The following is a 23,787-nucleotide window of genomic DNA, read 5'->3' as shown; positions in this document are numbered from 1 at the left end:
TCTCCTTTTGACAGATAAAAATAGAAAGGACCTCTTTCTTTGAAAATATTTATAGAAAAAGAAAACATTATTACAACAAAAATAACTTTTTTTCTTTTTCTTTTTTCTTTTCTTTTTTTTTTTTTTTGAGAAGGAGTCTCGCTTTGTCGCCCACGCTGGAGTGCAACGGCACAATCTCGGCTCACTGCAACTTCCGCCTCCTGGGTTCAAGCAATTCTCCTGCCTCAGCCTCCCGAGTAGCTGGGATTACAGGCGCCCATTACCACGCCCGGCTAATTTTTGTATTTTTTAGAAGAGACGGGGTTTCGCCATGTTGGCCAGACTGGTCTTGAACTCCTGACCTCAGGTGATCCACCCGCCTCGGCCTCCCAAAGTGCTGGGATTACAGGTGTGAGCCACCACACCCAGCCGAAAATAACTTTTTAATAATTAAAAGGAGTGGAACAGCATGAGTACAATCAACATAAAAACCTAGTAAAATTATTTTCTATCATTGAACATTTTTTTCTTTTTGAGACAGAGTCTTGCTCTGTCACCCAGGCTGGAGTGCAGTGGCGCCATCTCGGCTCACTGCAAGCTCCGCCTCCCGGGTTCACGCTATTCTCCTGCCTCAGCCTCCCGAGTAGCTGGGACTACAGGCGCCCGCCACCACGCCAGGCTAATTTTTTGTATTTTTAGTGGAGATGGTGTTTCACCGTGTTAGCCAGGATGGTCTCAATCTCCTGACCTCGTGATCCACCCGCCTCGGCCTCCCAAAGTGCTGGGATTACAGGCGTGAGCCACCGCGCCCGGCCCACTCAACTTTTAAGCAGAGTGGTGGGTAATAAAAATGATTTTCTCAGCAATATTATGTTAGTGAATATTTTCAAAACACTGAACCAGAGTGTTTTGGTTTTGTTTTTTGTTTGTTTGGGGTCTTAAAAATGTCTCTTGCCCTGGATACCTTTCAGAGAGTAGTTTGGCTAGTTCAGCTCACTTCCAAACTCCTGGAGATAATGTTTTAATTATTCAACAATCAGACAGGGCAAGTAATTGCATGTTTCATGACTGATATATTAACCATAAGTGTATACACCAAGACAGCCTTATATTACATCATGGCTGTTGATTCAGAGCAAACAGAGAAACAGCATGAGAGTACTCTGTTATTGCGCTGCACTGTCTCTTCCATAAATTTTAAATTTCCATTGCCAGATTACAGCTAAAGAAAGCACAAGGTTCACTAGGACATCATTTTTAAGATGATTTTTGCTTGCTTTTATAATGGGAAATCTAGATTACAAAATTAATGATCTTAGCCTAATTTTGAAATCACAATCATTGAAATTTTTTGGAAGGGGAATGGAATTTTGTTGTTCCTAGAAAGTTATATCTCACTGCAGATTTCAATAGTTGATGTCCTGGAATCAGTCTAGGACAAGAAAAATAACACGTTATCAAAATCAGATGGTTGTGTTCTAGGAGTTTCATTTGCCAAGCATGCTTCATGGTTAAAATTTGCATTACCAAAATATAAATGCAGAGTCAAAGTTACTGAATTTTACAATAGCGAATACCAATCCTATTCCAAGCTAACTCAGACTGCAATTATCATTTCAAATCCATGTATCATACCTACAGGATGGTTTCATGCATGAATTAGAACTGTCTAAAGTTTTCACCATTCATTCACCTCATTTCTGAAACTGAAAGACTATTCCAACTCAAATCACAGAAACTTGTAAGGTTTTTTGTTTGTTTGTTTGTTTTTTGGAAAATGATGTACCCCAAATACTTGTCTTAGACAGTGACTGGAAGACCTTCAATAAATTCTACTTTCATTTTTATTCTCCTCTCTATTTTTTTAAAATGTATAGTCTTCACAATATTCAATGGGTGAATTGTATTGAGCAAGACTTGGTTTTGGCAGTTTATCTCTTTTATATGACATTGATCAAAAGTGATTTTAAAATAATTATTTATACTTATGGTTTCTCTAGTGTCATAACAACCAATTGCTATCTGCTTGCTTTGAAAGGTGTTAATAGAAGATAATGTGTAGCCTCATCCTCTCAAATTTCATGTTTTTAAAATTTCTACTACAATGTATACAAAAATGCCTTCCATAATACATATAGAAACTTATGCCAAAGACGACCATTATATTCCCCAGGTATAGATGGCTTTATGCAATATATGTACTCCTATCTAATAAATGTTCCATATATTTTCAGAACATCCAAGTCAGAAAAACAACCTATAGAATGATCAAGGAGAATGAGAAATTATGAGAACTAGAAAGTATTTGATTCCCTTTATAAAACATAAAATTTCAGATGAATTCCCTTGTCTCTTATAGTCTACTAGAACATTTTATTTTCCACTTTCCTGTTTCTATTCAGATGAGTAATGAACTAAATGTAAATATTCCCCAAACCCTCATTTTGAAAATGCATTTCTCACTGTTTAAAATAAATTGGAATAATTCTGCCTTCTGCTAACAGTAATATTTTATTCCACTCTAAGTATTTCCTTAAGGAACAATGAATTTGTATTGTATTGGCTGTCACTTCTCCCATTTTGTATGATATTTCTTTAAAAAGAAGACACCTACTGCATTTGAATTTTTAAATACATAATTTCTTTTTCAGTGCTCACTTATTTTGCTAGCATTCTGCAACATCAGTGAACACCCTAACATTAAACACAAATTGAAGAGCATATAGAAAAGGTAAAGAACATTGCAAATGTAGCACAAAATGTAAAGATTCAAATTATTTTTAGTATCATATTAGTCTGCCTAAGTTCACCAATTCATGTCTTGAAGATATTTAGTAACGAATATGAAACAACTGTGAGCCAATAATAAAATATATAATTTATTTACTTTTTAAGCTGTGAAATAAATAAGTCGTCTGCTAATTCAATGATTCTAAGATAGTCCTTTCAGTTAATAAAAACCTAATAACAACCAATAACTGATTCTCATTAGCATTTACTTTTTTGTATTTTGACTAATTCTTATGATTCAGAAAATGTCTCTTAGTTATATGATATAAAATGCGTCATGGAAAAAGGTTTATTATTTTTAATGACTTTTTAGGATTACAAAACATTTTTAAAAAAACAAAAAAGTGAGGATATTTGAAAAATACTTCAGTTTTTTGTTCTTCATCCATGCCCTCCTTGCTATGTGTTCATAAACTCAAGTAAAATCAGTCTAGCTCATAAAATATCTCTGTGCCTTCAAAAAGCACTGAAACCAGAACTTGCTTTATTAATTAACTTCATTAAATCTATTAAAAATGATGATCTACATATGTAATTCACAAACCCACTCTTTGTACACTTCTTAAAGAAAGTCACAAATTAAACCCAGGAAAAAATGTTATTATACCCAAATCATGTAGTGTTAGTCATAAAAGATACTTTTATGTTGAGAAACTTATCCAATAAGCAGAATAGCAATAAGAATTTGAAAATGAGAGTGCCCTTTTTAATGGTTAAATATAAACAAAAACACACCCTGTGGAGATGTTCGACATCTCTTAACGTTTGTTGCCCATCCCAGATCCACTAACTATGTAAAATATGGGATTCATCTAAACTGTAGAAATAACAACTGCAGCGTAAATTCTTTTAAAGTCTAACAGAAGCTCTCTATACAGACACTAGGGTTCTAGTTTACCTTTTGAAACAGCATTTAATTGTGTACCTACTGTAACAAAAATACACCCACATCTGAATTAGTACCTTACGTTCACTGTGTGATTCAGAGAGAAAAGTTAATGTTATCATATTATATAACTGCGCTTATGCTTGAATGACCTCCATTCTTAAACCCATTTCCAAAGTTATGGTAAACTATTTGCATTGCTATCTTGAATGCAGTAGCCTTCTTTAATATCTCAAACTTTTGGTGAAAGAAAATCAGTTTTGATTTTCACATTGCTACTATTTTGTTAAGCCTGAATAGGTGTTCAAAAGACTTTATTCCCTGAAACTAAGATTAATACTTTTTTAAGAGTTAACACAGACAAAATAATAAACTCAACATGTAGCATGACTTCGAGAAAAAAATGTGGGTAAATTCCATTGCTTGTCTTTTTAAAGGGAACAATTATATTTAAATCATTCAACATTTAAGAGTTTCTGGATAAATTTGTATTCATTTCTTCATGGAACACTGATAAAAGGCACTGGATAAACTCTTGCTTTCATAAATGTATTGGGTTTTAAGTTATTGTGCACAGATTTCTTGGGTCTTAACATGCCCACAGTTTTCTTTGTGCCCATTAGAGAAAGCAAACATTTTATTTTCCAAAAGTTATTATCTTTTAAGAATGTCTTCTGAAGGGCTCAAAATACCTTGCATAAATATGCAAATATTTAAATAGCTATCTAAAGTAGAGACCTCATATATATTTCATTCTCTGGCTTAAAGATGAGAATGAGTAGGCTTTCATTTTTCTAATCCCATTCTTGTTATATTGTGTGACTGTAGATTTGATGCACCAAAATAATTTTGAGTTCCTAATCTGAAAACGACACTTTTCTTTATGAGGACCTGAAGGCCTGGTAGAGTATGGGGGGAATATCTTGGTGCTGAATTTCTGTGAACAGCCACAGATTTTCCCAAGTGAAGCTAGGCTTCTCAATATCATTAGTATTTAGAACTATGTATCAGATTCTGAAAAGCTTTAATGTGATGTATCTAGCCCAGACTATTCTGATCTTCATGCACACAATGGTACTGAGGACAGTGCTACAACCCTTTGTGTTGAAGTTTTTTTCAATATATTCTCTAGCAAGAATTGTCATACTGCCATCTACAGACAAAATTGCCCCTACTATAATTATTATTCTGCATCCAATTTTCCTAAATCAGTAGTTATTTTGTTCTCATCTTCTACCAAACTTAATTGGATCCATATATCTATTGGGTACATCTGTAGAATATGATTGTTTTGATCCCTCTTTGAAGTCAATAGATTTTGTAAAGTTCTACATCAACTGAAAATAATAATAAAAAAATAGTTAGAAAGTTGTGTTAGAAACTTGGATACCTACCGGTCTGGTGTGTACGGACACAGGTACCTCGAAGGTCGTCACTGGATAGCCACAGTCAGAAACGCTGTAGGGATCTGAACTGCTTGAGGAACACTTGGAGATAGAGTCACAGGCCACAAAGGTGTTATCGAGAGGCAGTTCTTGGATGATGTGGTGCTTCGAATTCAGGGGAGTTTCAGGCTGAATTTGGAAGGCAGGCTGTGGAGAGGCAGATTTGTAGTGTCGGGCCAAATCAGGGCTGTCGGGCTTGAAAGTAGTAGGTGTAGTTACCCAATTGTACTTTCCCATTGTTTGCTCTTCTAGATCAATAGGAAGGTCTAGTGTGACTCTGTTTCCATCACTGTCAACATCATCTGCCTTAGTTTCTTCAATAGTGACAAAATTAAGCAGCAGGTTCTTAGGGGAATGCTTCTTCTTCTTTTTCCTTTTCTTCATCATTATCATCTGCCTGTTTTCTGGGTTTGGGGTAGCCCATTCAGAATTCTGCTTGTTTTTCTGAGCAGCCTTAAGGTGTGGTGCCTGGCGACATCTTACTACAGCAGTGATGAAAATAACTACAACGACAGTTATGGTGCCAGCAACAGCTGCAACCAGGATCTTGACATAGTCACTAGTTGGTGAGGATACATCAGCTATCTCAGTATTTGGGGTCACTGGTGCTTCAGTGCTTTTGCGCACCAGTTCATTAATCAGTGTAGCATTGGTCACCGACTCATTCACGAACAGATTGACAATTACAACACTGAAGAGAGAATCAGGCTGTCCTAAGTCATTAGCTTTGACCAACACTCTGTGTAAACCAAGGTCTGTAACATCACATTTCTCCATCAATGTTATGTTGCCTGTTTCTTGGTCGATTGCAAACAGATCTCTTGTGTTTCCTCCTACAATGCTGTAACGAACCTCTGCATTCATGCCAGTGTCATTGTCAACAGCCATTACCTGAAAGACCACTGTGCCTGGATTAGTGGACGGTAGAACCAATTCATAAGAATAGTTGGAAGGAGGGACAATGAAAACTGGTTTGTTGTCATTGACATCAACCACATTTATGGTTACTTTGGCACTTGAAGAACGTGATACTCTACCACCATCCTCAGCCTTTACATAGAAAGTGTAAGATTCTTGTTTTTCTCTATCAAATGAAATATTTGGTCGGATGACACCAGTTTGTGAATCAATGGTGAAGTCATCATTCTCATCTAAAATGGAGAGCGTAACTGCAGAATTGTCTCCATAATCAGGATCAGTTACAGTGATTAGTCCTACTGTACCATGCCTTGGAAGGTTTTCTGGGACATAGAAGTTGTATTCATTGTGAGTGAAAACTGGGCTATTGTCATTCTGATCAATAATGCTTACAAAGACTGTGACATTGCTGGTTAAGGGTGGTACCCCGTTATCTTTTGCCAGAATTGTGAATAAATATTTATCCTCTTTTTCTCTATCTAGTTTCTTCACTACAGTCAGCATGCCTGTACGACGATCCAGGCTGAATTCAGGTGGAGCATCAGGGCCTAGCAGGTAATTGATCTCAGCATTAGGCCCACTGTCTGCATCCGTTGCACTTACTTTCGTCAACTGGATGCCAGGAGAGTTATTCTCAGGAATAGAAACAGTTACGAAAGACTGGGTGAAAACTGGAGCATTGTCATTTTCATCTTTCACTTTGATGAAGAGCATTGCTGACTGATTCAAAGGAGGTTTGCCAGCATCTGCAGCCAGTAATTTAATGGCATATTCTTTTGTGGACTCATAGTCAAGATATGCTGCAGTCTCCAGGAGGAACTGATTACTGAATACTGGCCTTAATCTGAAAGGGATTTCATGATCTGTGAAGCATGTCACCCTGCCATTATGGTCCGCATCCTTATCCGTCACAGTTATGAGAGCAATTTTGGTGTTGAGTGGAATATTTTCTGAAAGAACAACTGTGTCATTGACAGGATTGACGATGTATCTTATGTCAATGGATGGGACATTATCATTAACATCTGTAACATTTACCAGCACCATTGCTCTTGCTGGCATCAATCCACCATCACTTGCCAAAACCAGTAACTTGTGGTTTGGTGTTTCTTCCCTATCCAGTGGTTCTTTGATTGTGATAAGTCCAGTGGTGGCATTGAGGTGAAATAATCTCCTGGCAATGTTGGAGACTAGATTGCTGAAAGAGAAGTGGATCTTGGCATTTTCACCTATGTCAGCATCTGTGGCATGGAGCTGTGTCACTGAAGTGCCTACAGGAGCATTTTCTGGTATACTGACTTCAATCTCTGTCTCCTTAAAGACTGGGTGGTTGTCATTTGTATCAGTAACACTTACTTGCAAAATAGCAGTACTGGATCTTTGAGGAAAGCCACCATCTTCAACCTTTACTTTCATCACGTAGGTATCCTTCTCTTCCCTATCTAACTCCTTTTGAACAATCAGTTGTGGCATCTTGTCTCCTTCTGGTGTTTCAATGACATCGAGGCCAAAAATGTTTTGACTCTGGAAAACATGCAATGAAACAGAATTAACTTATGTTAATATAAATTAATATATTAATATTAATATGAATAATAAAATATAATTTAACTTATGTTAGCTTATCTAATGAGAACAATTTTCAGTTTCTTGAAGCCACATAAAATAATGGGATCAGTTCAGAAATAGGTGCCAGAAGACTTCAGTTCTAAGTCTCAACTCTGCCTATAACAAATATCGTGATTACAAGCAAGTTACTTTACTTTTCTTGATATTTGTAAAATTAGAGAACTGTACTAGAAGATGTTCTGGGGACAGGAGGCTTCAGATTGTAGCATTTTATGGTAATATATGTAACTCATTTATGTGAGCTATTTAAGTTTTTTTAAATTATGTGAACTATTTCAGTTTTTTTAAATTAATTAATTTTTTATTTCATTTTTCCATAAGTTATTGGGGTTCAGGTGGTATTTGGTTACATGAGTAAATTCTTTAGTGGTGATTTGTGAGATTTTGGTGCACCCATCACTGGAGCAATATACACTCCACCATATTTGTAGTTTTTTATCCCTCGCCACCTTCCTTCTCTTTTCCCGAAGTCCCCAATGTCCATCGTATCATTCTTATGCCTTTGCGTCCTCATAACTTAGCACCCATATATCAGTGAGAACACACAATGTTTGGTTTTCGAACTATTTAAGTTTTCAAAAGAAAAAAGTATATAGAATTTTAAAAAGAATTGTCACTAAATTTTTGCAAGATAAATGAAGCTGTAAGCGAATTATCCAAGATTATTCCAAATGAATTAAAATATTTTTTACTGTAGATTTCAGTTGCCTAAGATGCTTTTTCAGTACCAAAGTAAGCACCGAAATAAAAATATTCCTCCAAGACAACATCATAAGTATCATATCTAATAAATACAGCTAAAACCTTTAGCAGATGGTAAAAAAATACACAAACTGGTTAAAATATAAATTTGTATAAAATACAAAGAATTTCAATATTTCCCATAGGAACACACAGTTAAAATGAAATTATCTCAGAGATTAACAATGCAATGTTATTTTCTTACTGTTTTTTTTTTTTTAACATGCAAGCACAATGAACTAAAATTCACAGGTCAAGACCTCAAATTGAAAAAGGTAGCTTCGGATAGGACCTATTTTCAATTCATGCCCACGAAGTCACAGTATGGGAATATTTAAAAAACAATCCCCTCGGCCGGGAGCGGTGGCGCACGCCTGCAATTCCAGCACTTTGGGAGGCCGAGGCGGGCGGATCACGAGGTCAGGAGATCGAGACCATCCTGGCTAACACGGGGAAACCCCGTCTCTACTTAAAAAATACAAAAATAAATTAGCCTGGCGTGGTGGCGGGCGCCTGTGGTCCCAGCTGCTCAGGAGGCTGAGGCAGGAGAATGGCATGAACCCCAGAGGCGGAGCTTGCAGTGAACCGAGATGGCGCCACTGCACTCCAGCCTGGGCGACAGAGTGAGACTCGTCTCAAAAAAAAAAAAAAAAAAAAAAAAAAAAAAATCCCCTCCCTGTACTACAATAAGATGATCCCTACACACAAACGTAGTGATCTTGCCAGCTTACCGAGGAGAAATGAGAGAGGAGGATTCCTGTCCAGTGTTACTTGCAGCATTATGACAGAGATGAATGAGATAAAAAGGTACTGGAGGGTATGAAGAAAAGATCGGAGGAGGACTTTAAGATTCCTATTCATGGGTGATTTATGAACAGATATATACACACACACACACATACACATATGTACATCTAAATAATTTTTAATTCTCTACTACATTTTTAACATACATGTTCTGGACAAGTGGCATGGATTGGTTATTGATCTCTCATTTATGTGCTGTATCATAAAAGAACAGGATAAGATCTGAGGTTATAGTTTTGTCATACCACTGTCTAAAACAAGATCCTAAAAATTAGAACCTAATAAATAATACCAGGTTTTCAGAGACTGCTAGAATATATGATCAGTTTATAAATGTATTTCAATCACATTATCTTTAAAAAATTTACCTGTCTTATAATTGCCTATATATAGTCTTAAACAATATCCAAATGCATCTCATTTTTTCCTCTTATGAATTACTTGAAGATATTTCTGCAAACTTTCAGATTTTGGGGGGGTGCTGAGATTCACTTATACTTTTATTCAAATGCAGTGCCATAATATATCTTTGTGGAGGAATTTGATGTTTATTACAAAATTTAAGATGGCATTTCAGAAATATTAATTAAAATCATTAGTTTGTTCCAACGTTATTTAAAAAAAAATTTCACAAGAGCTAACCAAAGTATATTAGTTATTTTGTTTTTAATTCATACAATAAACGTGAGCATTCTATTCCTATTTTACTCAGATAGAGCAATAATCAACCTGGCTTTTCCTTGATTATATAGTAAGAAAAACATTTTCATGTTATACATATTTATATTTGAAAATTAGCAAGCAAAATCTATTATTTGATATACTGCATATTTTAAGAAAAAATAGAATTTCATGACAACATTGAATGTAAGTAAATACCATAACATACTATTATAATTTGATCTAAACAAATTTAGTGATTAATGATAATTTAATTTTTGTAATGATATTCCAAGAGGTTTTTAGGAAGGTTCAAACCAAAATGTCTATTTATGGGTAGAAAAAATAGTTTCTAAATTGTACTTCATAAAATCCATGGCACTTAATACTATTCTTTTAATCCTTGACATTCCAATACTGAGTGGCTAATATAGTGAGAGCATTCTCCTAGATGCCAAGGTTATGGTGGTGAGTAAACATATTTTACTAATGTGATAAAAGGTAAGTTCTAGTCAAGGTGAAAGAAAAATCAATAACTATGGATTTAATGATGGTATTGACACTAACGGATTTACATTAAGAGAATCACTACATTTTTAATAAGAGCTATATGGGGAAATTGTAAGTTATTATTAGAGGTTGCATAAACAGAAACAAAGATAATACAATATAAAAAGAACAAGGAAAATGTTCCAAAGTTCTTAAGTTTCGGAGCCAATTATCCAATTTATGAATACAATACATCTGGGAAAACGAATATGTAAGTTTTAATTTTAAAATTTATGTATTTATGTTTCTGCATTTCTTGTTTATATATTTAGTTTTTACTTTTATGTGTTTGTCTGAATTTTGAGTTGGCCTTTGCTTTCCAAAGCAAATTAAGGCAAGCTTGTGTCAGATGAAAAATCCAAGATCAGCATACTCACTGTCTTTTAATTACTTTATGTGAAATGGCAATAATCTTAAAAATATATTTTTCTAATTTTCAAGGTGATAATGAAATGTACATATTAGTTAATGGATAATGTCACCATTGCTATTCTGTCTTTCACAACTACTCTGTTCAATATGATGGTAATTAGCCCCAAAGGAGCATTTAAATTTAGATTTAAATTAAATGAATTAGATTAATTTAAAACATCAGTTCCTACTTGCACTACCCATATTTTAAGTTCTCAACAGCTCCATGTGGCCAGTAGCTACTACGTTGGACACTGCAGATGTAGAACATTTTCATTATTGCACAAATTCTATTGAACTGTACTATCCTAAGACATCATGTTTTTCTTTAAAAAGAATCTATGATTAGCCAGGTGATTGCATGCATAACTCCCATTTTTCCAGATTTTTAGAGTTCTACAAAGACTTGCTGAGCAAACATATTTAAACTTAATATTGTCCAGGGGATTTGAACAGGAGTTGCCCACAGGTTAAGACATAAATAATTTTCAACAAAATTTTGATGAGATATCTAAGTTGACGTCAAAGTATAGTGCCAACATGAACTTACTATTATTACTGAATGATGATTCCAAGACTGTTTTCTGTTCAATCTCCTTCAGGAATAAAGAATAACTAACACATGAATCCAACATCAGTCCTACCCCAAATGTAGTTAGTTCAACTGAGCTCACATCCACATGAGCAATTAAAAAACTGAAGCCTTTTGCCATATGTTTGACCATGACAGGAGGACAGTGAGAAAAATGAAAAAGAAGATAAAACGTATGGCTCCTTAATTCATCATCTCCCTATCTTCAGCATCGACACATCCTTATATACAAAAAAGTTAAAAGTTTGGAAGAATTGACCTGCACTACCCTGAATTCCAAATCCACTTAAAATTATTTATTTCTGTGTATAGGGGCAAACTCTCTATGTGTATATCTCTAGGTACGCCTTCATATACTAAATAATGTGAGTGTAGGGTAATATGGCATGAAGCTTTGTTTAAATGTATAATCTCTAAAGATATAGCACCTGGCATATGTGAACACATTCAGAAAACATTTGTCAGATAAATAAATGCATGAATTAAAGTAGTGGCTCTTATTTTAAAAGATAAAAGAAGAGCAGAATTTGGTTGTTCTTAATTCTCAGTCTGTATAGGCACGGGAATACTCTATAATTGTTGACTTGGGTTTTTTTTTTGTCTTTTATTTTAATAAAACTGTCCAGAAAACAATTTCAAAATTATTTCCTGAAACAACTACTTCTTTTCTGTTCAAAAATGTAATAAAAGCCAAAGTGTCAATTGCTAGTAAAATTTTACAACCTAGTTGTAAAACTTGATTTTCAGAATAAATTATGACAAATACTAAGTGTGGTATGTAGCCAGTGCATTATTGAAAAGATGCAAAACCCTACATCTGTCAAACACGGATACGTGTGATCAACAAAGAAAACAAAAATCAGGGAAGAAAATAATATATAAGAACTGCATGCAAGAATCATTTACACATGATATGTTGATTTTTGGATTCTGATATCTGAAATGGCATTGATCTCTAGTATACAAAAGTGCCAATTCAGGTTGAGGTCATGAAAATTGTATGGACTTTCTAATAACCTCATCCTAATAACCTTCATTTGTGAGTGATATTTCTTCCTAAATTCAAAAATAAGCTTTAGGATTGCAAACCCAAGACAAAAACTGCTGAAATAAGCAAGATAAAGCCCTTCTGAGACTTTAATTCTTTGTGGAGATTTGTAAAATCAAAAAAGAGAAAGTTGATGTTGGATGTGAAATTTGCAAGAGAAGTTTTTTTTTTCTTTTAAAAAATTGATAAAGGATATTCATTGCCAAATAGAGAGCCATATATTTTGTCTATTGTCCTGGGAAAGAATTAACGAGACAACTGGAGAAAACTTTAACATTTTTGACACATGCATGTGCAAGACACCACTTCATTGCCTATTGGAAGGCAATAAATAACACAGCACTTTTAGAGCTATAAATCTGGTACAGTTGCCCAGAAAATGCATACAGTGCCAGTAAGTACTAAAAATAGTTCCAAAGAGATCTAGTTCTAAAACTGATTAAAAGCCATTTACTCTTTAGATCGAGGAATGCTGGTGGAAAGACTCAAAATTTATTTCTGACTTTCACCACTGCTTGATTTATCAATAACTAACCTGATATTTAATTTTTTTTCACTTTTCTCTTAGTATTACTGATACATCTTTGGGCCACAGGAATGCAAGAACATAGATTCAAATGGATAACACTACAATAAAATGGCTGTTTTAGAAAACATTAAGGAAATACTTTAATACACATTGAATATTCTCAATACAGATATAATAAGTATTATCATAAATTCACTTTCATTCCACTAAAAATTCTTGGTTTGCTATAGGCTGTCTAAAACTATTAGGGGGAAAAGCAACTGTTGCTTATATATTCAATACTGTGGTGCCTTTTAGAGTCTATGCACTACTTCTAGAACATTTATTTCAGAATTCATTTGTAGCCTTGTCAAGGGAAATACAATAAAAAATGGATTACAATAAAATGTCCCAAGCCGTTAGTCACATATCTGCTGATAACCCTAATGTCACCAAGTCCCTCGCTACTTTAAAGTCATACTAAGGAAAGGAGAGTGATGTGTAAGAAAACACCATCTCTCTTTGGGTAAGAAAACACCATCTCTCTTTGGGTGAGAAAACACCATCTCTCTTTGGGTAAGAAAACACCATCTCCCTTTGGGTAAGAAAACACCATCTCTCTTTGGGTAAGAAAACACCATCTCTCTTTGGGTAAGAAAACACCATCTCCCTTTGGGTAAGAAAACACTATGTCTCTTAGGAAGAAATAAGTTTACACTAAAATATTAATAATAGTATTGTTAATTTTGATAAAGCCACATACAAGGTTTAAGATATTATACATGTATTTTTTTTCCCACTAGGACTTAGCAAAACCTATTTTGTAGAACAGTACTATTCATAGCATGTGGTTCTTTTTTTTAAATGTTAGTCCAAAGAATAGGAATTTCTGTCATTGATTTTTTTTCCCTATTTTGTCAGATTTCAAAATTAAGAACAGTCTTTGTTTTTCCCTTTTGACAAAAGAGTAGCCACTCAGGAAGATTCTTGAAAATGATAGAATTTTTGTACTAAGTTCTGTTTTAATGTGTACTTCCCCCAACTTTGTTTTTATAAGAAAATATATAATAAATACCATTTCATTTTTTCTGGCCTTGTGTTCACTATCACTACTCTGGTTTCTTCATCTGAGAGAACAATCAAATGATTTTATTACGTTATTTGGAATATGCACTCAGATTGAAATGTCTTAAAGTGTTAATTTAAATTCACAATGTTTTAAGCTGGAACAAAGGAGATTTAATTGAAGACATCAGGGTTGTTATATCCATGAGAACAGTGAAGCAGATATATTTTTCAGGTCTCCATTTTTTTTTAGTCTATTCTTCCCTTGATTTTGAAAAGTCAGCTTTTGGCTTTCAGAAATAAAGGAAAATCTTAAACATATGACTTAATGTGAAGTATAGAAATGAAACACAAGACATAATCTGATTAATTCTGTAAACATCCTAGGAGGAACCAATCATTTTTTACTAGCATGCATAATAATTCAGAATTCTCTTTTTCACTTGTTTCATTTGCTTGTGCTCACACGTGCACTTGCATTCTCTATCTCGCTCTTTGACTCTATCTCTGTCTCGCTTCAGATTCTAAAACCTGCAATGGCTAAGCATGCCTTATACTACAGCAAAACTCTTTAATATTATGCAAATGTTTAAAATACAAATTGGCCTTGACCCAGAGATTTCATTTATTTGAAAATATTTCCTTTTAAAGACTGTATTTCAAGCATGTAATTTTAATCACTAAATGCTTTTAATTGGGAAGATATGCAATACAAATGAAATGCCACTCCTAATTGTTGCTAATCAGCTCTTTTTAGCAGCTGCTCTCTTGTGCTTAAGTTAGATGAGCTGCATTCATAACAAAAATATAGTATATTCAACCACTGAGTACTAGTACTAGAACAGACTTCAGATATCATCTAGCCTTACTTCTCCTCTTATGAAAAGGACACTAAGACACAGTAAGGTTAGGTGACTTGCCCGTGATCACACAGCTGGTTTATTGCAGAACCCGATTTGAAAGCCAAGTCTCTTAGTTTTTAGTTCAATGATTTTTTCACTGAAATATGGTTACTTCTCAAAAGGAATTCCTTTTGATGCTGGCAAGAACTCTGTATTCTGGAGAGCTCTCAGTATGAGAAACTTATCAGGTAATTACTGCCCAAAAAGAGCAAAAGCAAAACAAAAACTATTGTGTTTTCTGATCCCAGAATATTGAGCTACTGATAAAAAGATTTCTTCCCTGCTCCCTTCAAAACTACCACCCCTAAAAGTAATGTTTATTGAAAAAAGAAACCAAAGAAATACCATCTAAAATTTTAAGAGTATATAATTAAATACAATTTTAACTTGCCCATTTAAGAATATGAATAAATATTGAGTGCTATAATTTCTATGTATAAATTGAGTCAGGTTCTCAAAATAAAATTCACCGTTACTATTCTTCAATAGCTGGTATAAAGTATTTTACATTTCTTAGATGATTTTCTTAAAAATTTCTTGTAAAAAGGTCCTTTAAGAACATTCTAAGAAAAGTCCAAAAGCTTTTTATGTTGCAGGTGTACTTTATCTGAACTATTGTTTTAAAGAAGCAGGGTAATGATCTAATGGTAAATTTTAATGAAAACTTGTGATTAGGTTAAACTTTAAAAAAATCAGTAGTCAAAAATGAAAATATGATCTTTCACTAATAGACACTGCTGTAAACCTAACTGATTGCTTATTAATATCAGGAAAATAAAACTAAAGTTGCTTCTGGTTCATTGTATGTCAGAGAAAACCTCAGGTAAAGGAAGTCAGTAATAATACAACTTCAAGAAGGGAAAATAGTGCTAAAAATTTAAGATCATATGAAGGTGTTTTATCTTTTAAGTCTCAGGGCTTCTTGAGTGCTTCTAACTCTGATTGGTTCTACCTTCTAAATTGATAAAAGACCTCAACCAGTTTCTTTTGGATCTACTATCATCAAAGTCCAGAAATCTCCTTTTCTCCAAAAGAAGATTTCAGTTTCTCTATCACATGAGAAGGCCATTTCTTCTGTGTCCCATGGTCTCTGACTATTGATTAAATGGACGTCATAATAAAGATGGTGGCAAATTTTGGTGAGAGAAGTTTGGTAAATGACAAATTTGTCTGTGGATCACATTCTTTTGGAAATGGGTAAGCATTGTAAGAATAGTTCGTATCTTTTGCTCTTTAATGCAAATACTTTCAAATTGGCAGTAACTAGTCAGAGATGGCTTATTCTAATCAAGTCCTTGGTGAATAATTGGAAGTCATTAATGCTATAGTGGGTGAATGACAGAATCTTGTGGTAGATTTTTTGTTGTTGTTGTTATTTTTGGTCACTAAAACATTGGACACATATATGAATGAAAGTCCCAGATTTCTCAGTGACCTGGTTTTTGAGAAGTAGGATGTAGCCCAAGTAGAATCAAACCTCCACAGGCAGGGCTGGGAAGCTGAAGGATGGCATGGGAGAGGCAGCAAACTTGGGTCTTTTTTCCCTTGAACATTTCAAACAGATCAAAAAATTTTTTCCCAGTGGAGGCAAAGGACTGGGAATCATAGACGTGTCTTTTTTTATACATCTGGATTTTAACTAAAATGCATATTCTTCTTTGTTGGAGGTAAGACTAGTCAAGGAATGGAGAGTATGGGATAGTCATGATATGTATCCAGGATAAGTGATAATTGAAGTAAAAAGAGAAAAGTTTAGGGCAGAAAATACGAGGCCATGCACAGAGGGGCTAAAGAAAGCTTCAGGTAAGTCCATTTATAAGGTCTATCCAGTTGGCCTGACACCATGGGATATATCTGGAGATGTTAAAAGGGCCTTACCTCTGACTCATACTTTCCTGCTTTAATTTAGGGGGAGGCAGAATTCATTGCCATTTGTCCTAATAGTTTCTGTTTCTGTTTTAGAAGAAAGTACCATGTCTTCTGAGATGATTTCTGACTCTTCATTAGCTCTGACTCATCTTAAAACAACTCATTGATAGGAAAAATGCCACCAATTTTCTGTAAGCATAACTACTGTTTATATATTTAGGGAGTCTTTACCTACTCAAATTTACTAGAAGTATTTAATATTTCTAGTTAAGATACTATGCCCCATAGCAACGAAGCTAGGAGTGATTTAAGTTATGTTTGGGATCAAGTTGAATTAAGAGAAACAATGATATTTTTGTACTACTAGTGATTTTTTTCTTCAAGTGCAGTGAATATAACACACTTTAATCAGGGCATCAATACAATATAATCTCTAACCTCCATCCAGAGATTAATAACATGTATGAAATTACACCAAAATTAATTAAAATGATGTACTGAAAGTCAGAACCAGTATTTTATGGCACAATATTCAGCAACTATGTAAGTCATTCGAATAACTAAAATTTCCATTAATATCCAATTAACCAATTCTTTACAGACCCAGCAAGTGACAAGCTTAAAGACACTGGTCCCAGTTTTGCTCAATGAAACACAGACATTTTTAATGACTGATAGCAGTTTAGATAAAAATGATTATGGGTGGTTGGTCAGAAATATTTTTTCATATGCCACAATACTAAAAGAAAAAAATACTATAATGAAAGACAGAGCAAGATGGCAGAACAGAAGGTTCCATTGATCATCCTCCCCACAAGGACACAAATTTAACATCTATCTACAAAGAAAAAACACCTTCATAGGAATGAAAAAATCAGGTGAGCACTCATAGTACTTAGTTTGAACCTCATGCCCCAAAAGAGGCACTGAAGAGATTAAAAGAAAAAAAAAAGTTGAATCAACGAAGCCACTTCTCCTCCCCCAACTGCTGCAGTGGCCTCATGGTACAGAGAGCTTCTCTGGGCACTGGGGGAGGAAGAATACAGCAATTGTGAGCCATTGAACTCAGTGCTGTTCTGTTAGAGCAGAAAGAAATACCAGACCAAATGCAGCTGACAATCGCCCACAGAGGGAGCATTTAAACCAGCCCTATCTGGTGGGGAACCACTGATCCCAGTGGTCCAAATTTGAATTCTCACAAACCTTGCCACCAAGGGCCAAAGTGCTCTAGGTCTCTAAGTAAACTTAAAAGGCAGCCTAGACCATAAGGACTACAACTCTTAGGCAAGGCCTAAGGCAGAACTGGGCATAGGACAGTGGACTAGGGTGGCATGCAGCATACTGAGACATCAGCTGGGGAAGCATCCCCTGTCCCCTAACCCAAGGCTGCACAGTTCATGGCTCCAAAAGAGACACTTTTCTTCTACTTAGGGAAAGGAGAGGGAAGAGTGAGGAGGTCTCTCTTTTACATCCCGGATACCAGCTCAGCCACAGCAGGATAAGGCACTGGATAGAGTCATGAGGCCCCCATTCCAGGCCCTAGCTCCCAGATGACATTTCTAGACAGCTGGCTTCAGGTACCAGCATGGCAACAGGGGAGCAGAGCACCAAGTGGGCTTTTGGGGTCCTCAATTCCAGGACACGACCCTTGGGTAGCATTTTTGGACCTGTGCTGGAACAGAGGGGAGCCCATTACCCTGAAGGGTGAGTCCCATGCCAGGCAGCAATCACCACAAGCTGACTTAAGAGCCTTTGGGTCTTAAGGGAATATCAGCAGTAGTTTGGCAGGACTCCTTGTGGCCTGGGGTGGCAGTGGCTACAGGATGAGGCTTCTCTGCCTTTGGAAAGTAGAGGGAAGCAAGGGAAGGATTGCATGTTGTGGTTTGAGTGCCAACTCAGTCGCGGTACAATAGAACAGCAGGGAGACTTCTAAGGTTTTTGACTGCAGTCCCTCACTTCCAGATGGCACCTCTGTACCCACCTGGTCCCAGAGAGACCTTGTTACCCTGAAATGAAAGACATAGACCTGGCTGGCTTTGCCACTGGCTGACTGTAGAGCCACAGGTCCTTGAACAAGGGTGAGACCCAGTGCTGAGCTTGAACTTGGGTGAGACCCAGTGCTGAGCTGGCTTTAGGTCTGACCAGGTGCAGTCATAGTGGTGAAAGCCACAGTGGTGCTTGTGTTACCATATCCCCAACCTTAGGTGGCTCAGAACAGAGAGGGACTCTGCTTGAGAAAAATAAGGGAACAGAACAACAGTCTCTGCCTGGTAATACAGAGAATTTCCTTGGATCTTGTCCAAACCATTGAGGTGGTGCCTCTGTGAGTTTGCAAGAACCACAGTGTTAGTGGGCTTGGAGTGTACCCTAAAGCACATACAGCTTAGATCACAATACCAAAGCCCTTTCAAATACCTGGAAAGCATTCCCAAAAAGGATGGGTATAAATAATTCTAGACAGTGAAGAGTACAATAAATACCTAACTCTTCGATGCCTAAACACTGAAGAACATCTATTAGCACTAACACCATCCAGGAAAACGTGATCACACCAAATGAACTAAATAAGTCACCCAGGACAAAGCCTAGATAAACAGAGATATGCAACCTTTCAAACAGAGTTCAAAATAGCTGTGTTGAAGAAACTCAAAGAAATTCAAGATAATGTGGAGAAGGAATTCAAAATTCTATCAGAGAAATTTAACAAAGAGATTGAAATAACTAAAAATAATGAAGCAGAAATTCTGAAGTTAAATAATGCAATAGATATACTGAAGAATGTGTCAGAGTCTTTTAATGGCAGAATGAATCTAGCAAAAGAAAAAGTTAGTGAGCTTGAAGACAGGGTATTTGAAAATACACAGAGGAGACAAAAGAACAAAGAATAAAAAACAACGAAGCATGCCCACAGGATCTAAGAAATATTAGTAGCCTCAAAAGGGCAAATCTAAGAGTGACTGGCCTTAAAGAGGAGGTAGAGAAAGAGATAGGGGTAGAAAGTTTTTCAAAAGAATAATAACAGAGAACTTTCCAAACCTAGAAAAATATATCAATATCAAAGTAAAAGGAAGTTTTACACCAAGAAGATTTAATGCAAAGACTACTTCAGGTAATTAATAATTAAACTCCTAAAGATCAATGATATAGAAAGGATCCTAAAGACAGCAAGAGAGGGAAAATACACACACACACACACACACACACACACACACACACAATGGAGCTCCAATACGTCTGGAAGCAGGCTTCTCAGTGTAAATCTTACAGATCAGAAGAGAGTGGCATGACATATTTAGAGTGCTGAAGGAAAATAAACTTTTACCTTAAAATAGTATATCTGGTGAAAATATCCTTCAAACATGAAGGAGAAATAAATATTTCCCCAGACAAAAGCTGAGAGATTTCATCAACACAAGATCTGCCCTACAAGAAATGCTAAAGGGAGTACTTCAAACACAAAGAAAAAGACATTAACGAGCAATAAGTAATCACCTGGAGGTACAAAAGTCACTGGTAACAGCAAGTACACAGAAAAACATAGAATATTATAACACTGTAACTGTAATGTGTAAACTACTCTTATCCTAAGTAGAAAGAATAAACAATGAACCAATCAAAAGTAATAACTACAACCACTTTTCAAGACATAGTCAGTACGGCAACAAAAAGTTAAAAAGCTTGGGGATCAAGTTAAGGTGTAGAATTTTTATTAGTTTTCTTTTTGATTGTCAGTTTATGCAAACAATGTTAAGCTATTATCAGCTTAAAATACTGCATTATAAGATGGTATTTGCAAGCCTCAAAATAACCTCAAACCAAAAAACATAAAATGAAAACACAAAAAATGACAAGCAAGAGACTAAAACATATCACCAGAGAAAATCTCCTTCACTAGAGGAAGACAGGAAGGACAGAAAGAAGGAAGAGAAGACCACAAAACAACCAGGAAACAAATAATAAAATGGCAGGAATAAGTCCTTACTTATCAATATTATTCAATGTAAATGAACTAACATCTTCAATTAAAAGACAAAGAATGGCTAAATGGATGAATAAATGAGAACCAGTGATCTGTTGCTTATGAGAAACACATTTCACTTATGAAGACACACATAGACTGAAAATGAAAAAGAGAAAAAGATATTCCATGCCAATGGAAAACAAAAAAGAGCAGGTGTAGCTATACTTATATCAAACAGAGTAAATTTCAAGACAAAAGCAATTAAGAAGAGAGAAAGTCAGTATATAATGATAAAGGTTTCAATTCAGTCAGAGGATATAACAATTTTAAATATATATGCATCCAACACTGGAGCTCCTGGATATATAAAGAAAATATTATTAGAGCTAAAAAGAGATTGTCCCAAGTACAATAATAGCTAGAGACTTCAATGCCCCACTTTTAGCACTGGACAGATCTTCCCAACAGAAAATCAACAAAGAAACATCAGACTTAATCTGTACTATACACCACATGCATCTAATAGATATTTACAGAACATTACATCCAACGGCTGCAGAATACACATTCTTTTCCTCAGCACATGGATCATTGTCAAGAATAGACCATATGTTAAGTCACAAAGCAAGTCTTAAAACATTCAAAAAATTGAAATAATATCAAGCCTCATCTCTAAGCACAATAGAATAAACCTAGAAATCAATAAAGAGAGGAATTTTGGAAACTATACAAATACACGGAAATTAAATAATATGCTGCTTAATGATCAGTGGGTCAATAAAGAAATTAAGAGGTAAATTGAAAAGTTTCTTGAAACAAATAATAAAGAAAACACAGCATACCAAAACCTATGGGGTAGAGCAAAAGCAGTACCAAGAGGGAAGTTTATAGCTATTAGTGCCTACATCAAAAAAGAGGAAAACCTTCAAATAAAGAATCTAACAATTCATCTTAATAAGTAGAAAAGCAAGAACAAGCCAAACCCAAAATTAGTAGAAGGAAATAAATAATAAAGATTAGAGTAGAATAAAATGAAATTGAAATGAAGAAAATGAAAAAAGATTGTTGAAGAAACAAAAAGCGGCTTTTTAAAATAGTTAAACAAAATTGACAAACTGTTAGCCAGATGAACTAAGAAAAAAGAGAGAGGATATAAATAAATAAAATCAGAAATGAAAAAATGAGACTTTACAACTGACACTGCAGAAATGCAAAGGCTCATTAGTGGCTACTATCAGCAACTATATGCCAATAAATTGGAAAACCTAGAAGAAAATAGAGAAATTCCTAGACACATAGAACCAACCAAGATTTCACCAGGAAGAAATTCAAATCCTGAACAGGCCAATAACTAGTAGTGAGATCAAAGCTGTAATTAAAAAGCCTCTCAGTAAAGAAAAGCCTGGGACCCGATAGCTTTACTGCTGAATACTACCAAACATTCAAACAAGAACTAATACCAATTCTACTGAAACTATTGCAAAAAATAGAGGAGAGAATATTTCCAGACTCATTCTATGAGACCAACATTACCCAGATACAAAAATCAGACTAAGACACATCAAAAAAAGAAAACTGGGTGTTGGCGGGGCCAAGATGAGTGGCGGTGGTGCCAAGAAAGCTGATTAGATGCAGGTGTGGTTGGCAGCTCTCACCAAGAAGAACAAAAAACGCTAGTGCATCCTGCACCATCAACTAAGGTATCCAGGTTCTCACATTGGGACTGACTAGGTGGTTGATGCAACCCATGCAGAGAGAAAAGCACGGTGGAGTGATGGCCCATCTGCTAGTTGCACAGGGCAAGGGAAGTTCCTACCCTCAGCCAAGGGAGGGGGTTATTGTGCTACTCTGCTCGGGAAATCATGCTTTTTCAACCGATCTGCACAACTCAGGGATTAGGAGATTCCTTTGTGAGCCTATGCCACCAGGACTTTGGGTCCCAAGCACAGAACTGTGCAGAATCTCAGCAGCCATTTGGGTTGGACCCAGCGGTAGGTAGCAGGCTGGAGACTGACTAAGATGACCAAGTTCCTGGGGGGAGGTGCGGCAGCCATCCCTGTGGCTCCAAACAGCCATTTTCTGCTGCCAGGGCCTGACAGACTGGAAGGTTTCGACTGGGAGGAATTCTCCACAGTGCAGCACAGTGGCTGTGACAGACTGTGGCCAGATTGCTTCTTTGGGTGGGACCTGGATCTATCCCTGTTCACTGGGCAAGGCCTCCCTACAGGAATATCAGCAACTCCAGTCAGGGGTTTATGGACAGAACTCTGATCTCACTGGGGCAGACACAATCTGAAATGATAAAGGGGATATCACCACCTACCCACAGAAACACAAACAACCATCAGAGAATACTATAAACACCTCTATGCAAATAAACTAGAAAATCTAGAAGAAATCGATAAATTCCTGGAAATATACACCCTCCCAAAACTGAACCAGGAAGAAATCGAATCCCTGAAGAGACCAATAATGAGTTATGAAATTGAAGGAGTAATAAATAGCTTACCAAAAAAACAAAGCCCAGGACCAGATGGATTTACAGCTGAATTCTACCAGAGGTACAAAGAGGAGCTGATACCATTTCTTCTGAAATTGTTCCAAACAACTGAAAAGGAGGGACTCCTTCCTAATTCATTTTATGAGGCCAGCATCATTCTTATACCAAAACCTCGCAGAGATGCAACCAAAAAAATAAAAATAAATAATGAAACTTCAGGCCAATATCTTTAATGAACATCAATACAAAAATCCCGAATAAAATACTGGCAAACTGAATCCAGCAGCAAATCAAAAAGCTTATCCACTACGATCTAGTCAGCTTTATCCTCAAGATGCAAGGCTGGTTCAACATACACAAATAAATAAACATAATTCATCACATAAGCAGAACTAAAGACAGAAACCTCATGCTTATCTAAATAGACACAGAAAAGGCCTTCAATAAAATTCAACAACACTTCATGTTAAAAACTCTCAATGAACTAGCTATCGAAGAAACATATCTCAAAATAATAAGAGCCATTT

General features: G+C 35.8%; 1 protein-coding gene across 6 annotated transcripts in view; it reads right to left on the bottom strand.

Moving 5' to 3' along the window:
* PCDH11X (protocadherin 11 X-linked) overlaps positions 1-23,787 on the bottom strand; it is an 828,783-nt gene that overhangs the window by 723,076 nt on the left and 81,920 nt on the right. For all 6 annotated transcript variants that reach the window (XM_054676896.1, XM_054676897.1, XM_054676898.1 and 3 more), the window contains one exon: positions 5,050-7,542. In XM_054676896.1, coding sequence (XP_054532871.1) covers positions 5,050-7,542 — 2,493 coding nt within the window. The remainder of the gene's footprint in view (positions 1-5,049; positions 7,543-23,787) is intronic.

Source organism: Pan troglodytes, chromosome X, assembly GCF_028858775.2.
Source record: "Pan troglodytes isolate AG18354 chromosome X, NHGRI_mPanTro3-v2.0_pri, whole genome shotgun sequence".
Lineage (NCBI taxonomy): Eukaryota > Metazoa > Chordata > Mammalia > Primates > Hominidae > Pan > Pan troglodytes.
The sequence above is the reverse complement of the archived record's forward strand: the minus strand, read 5'-3'. Positions and strand labels throughout refer to the sequence as shown.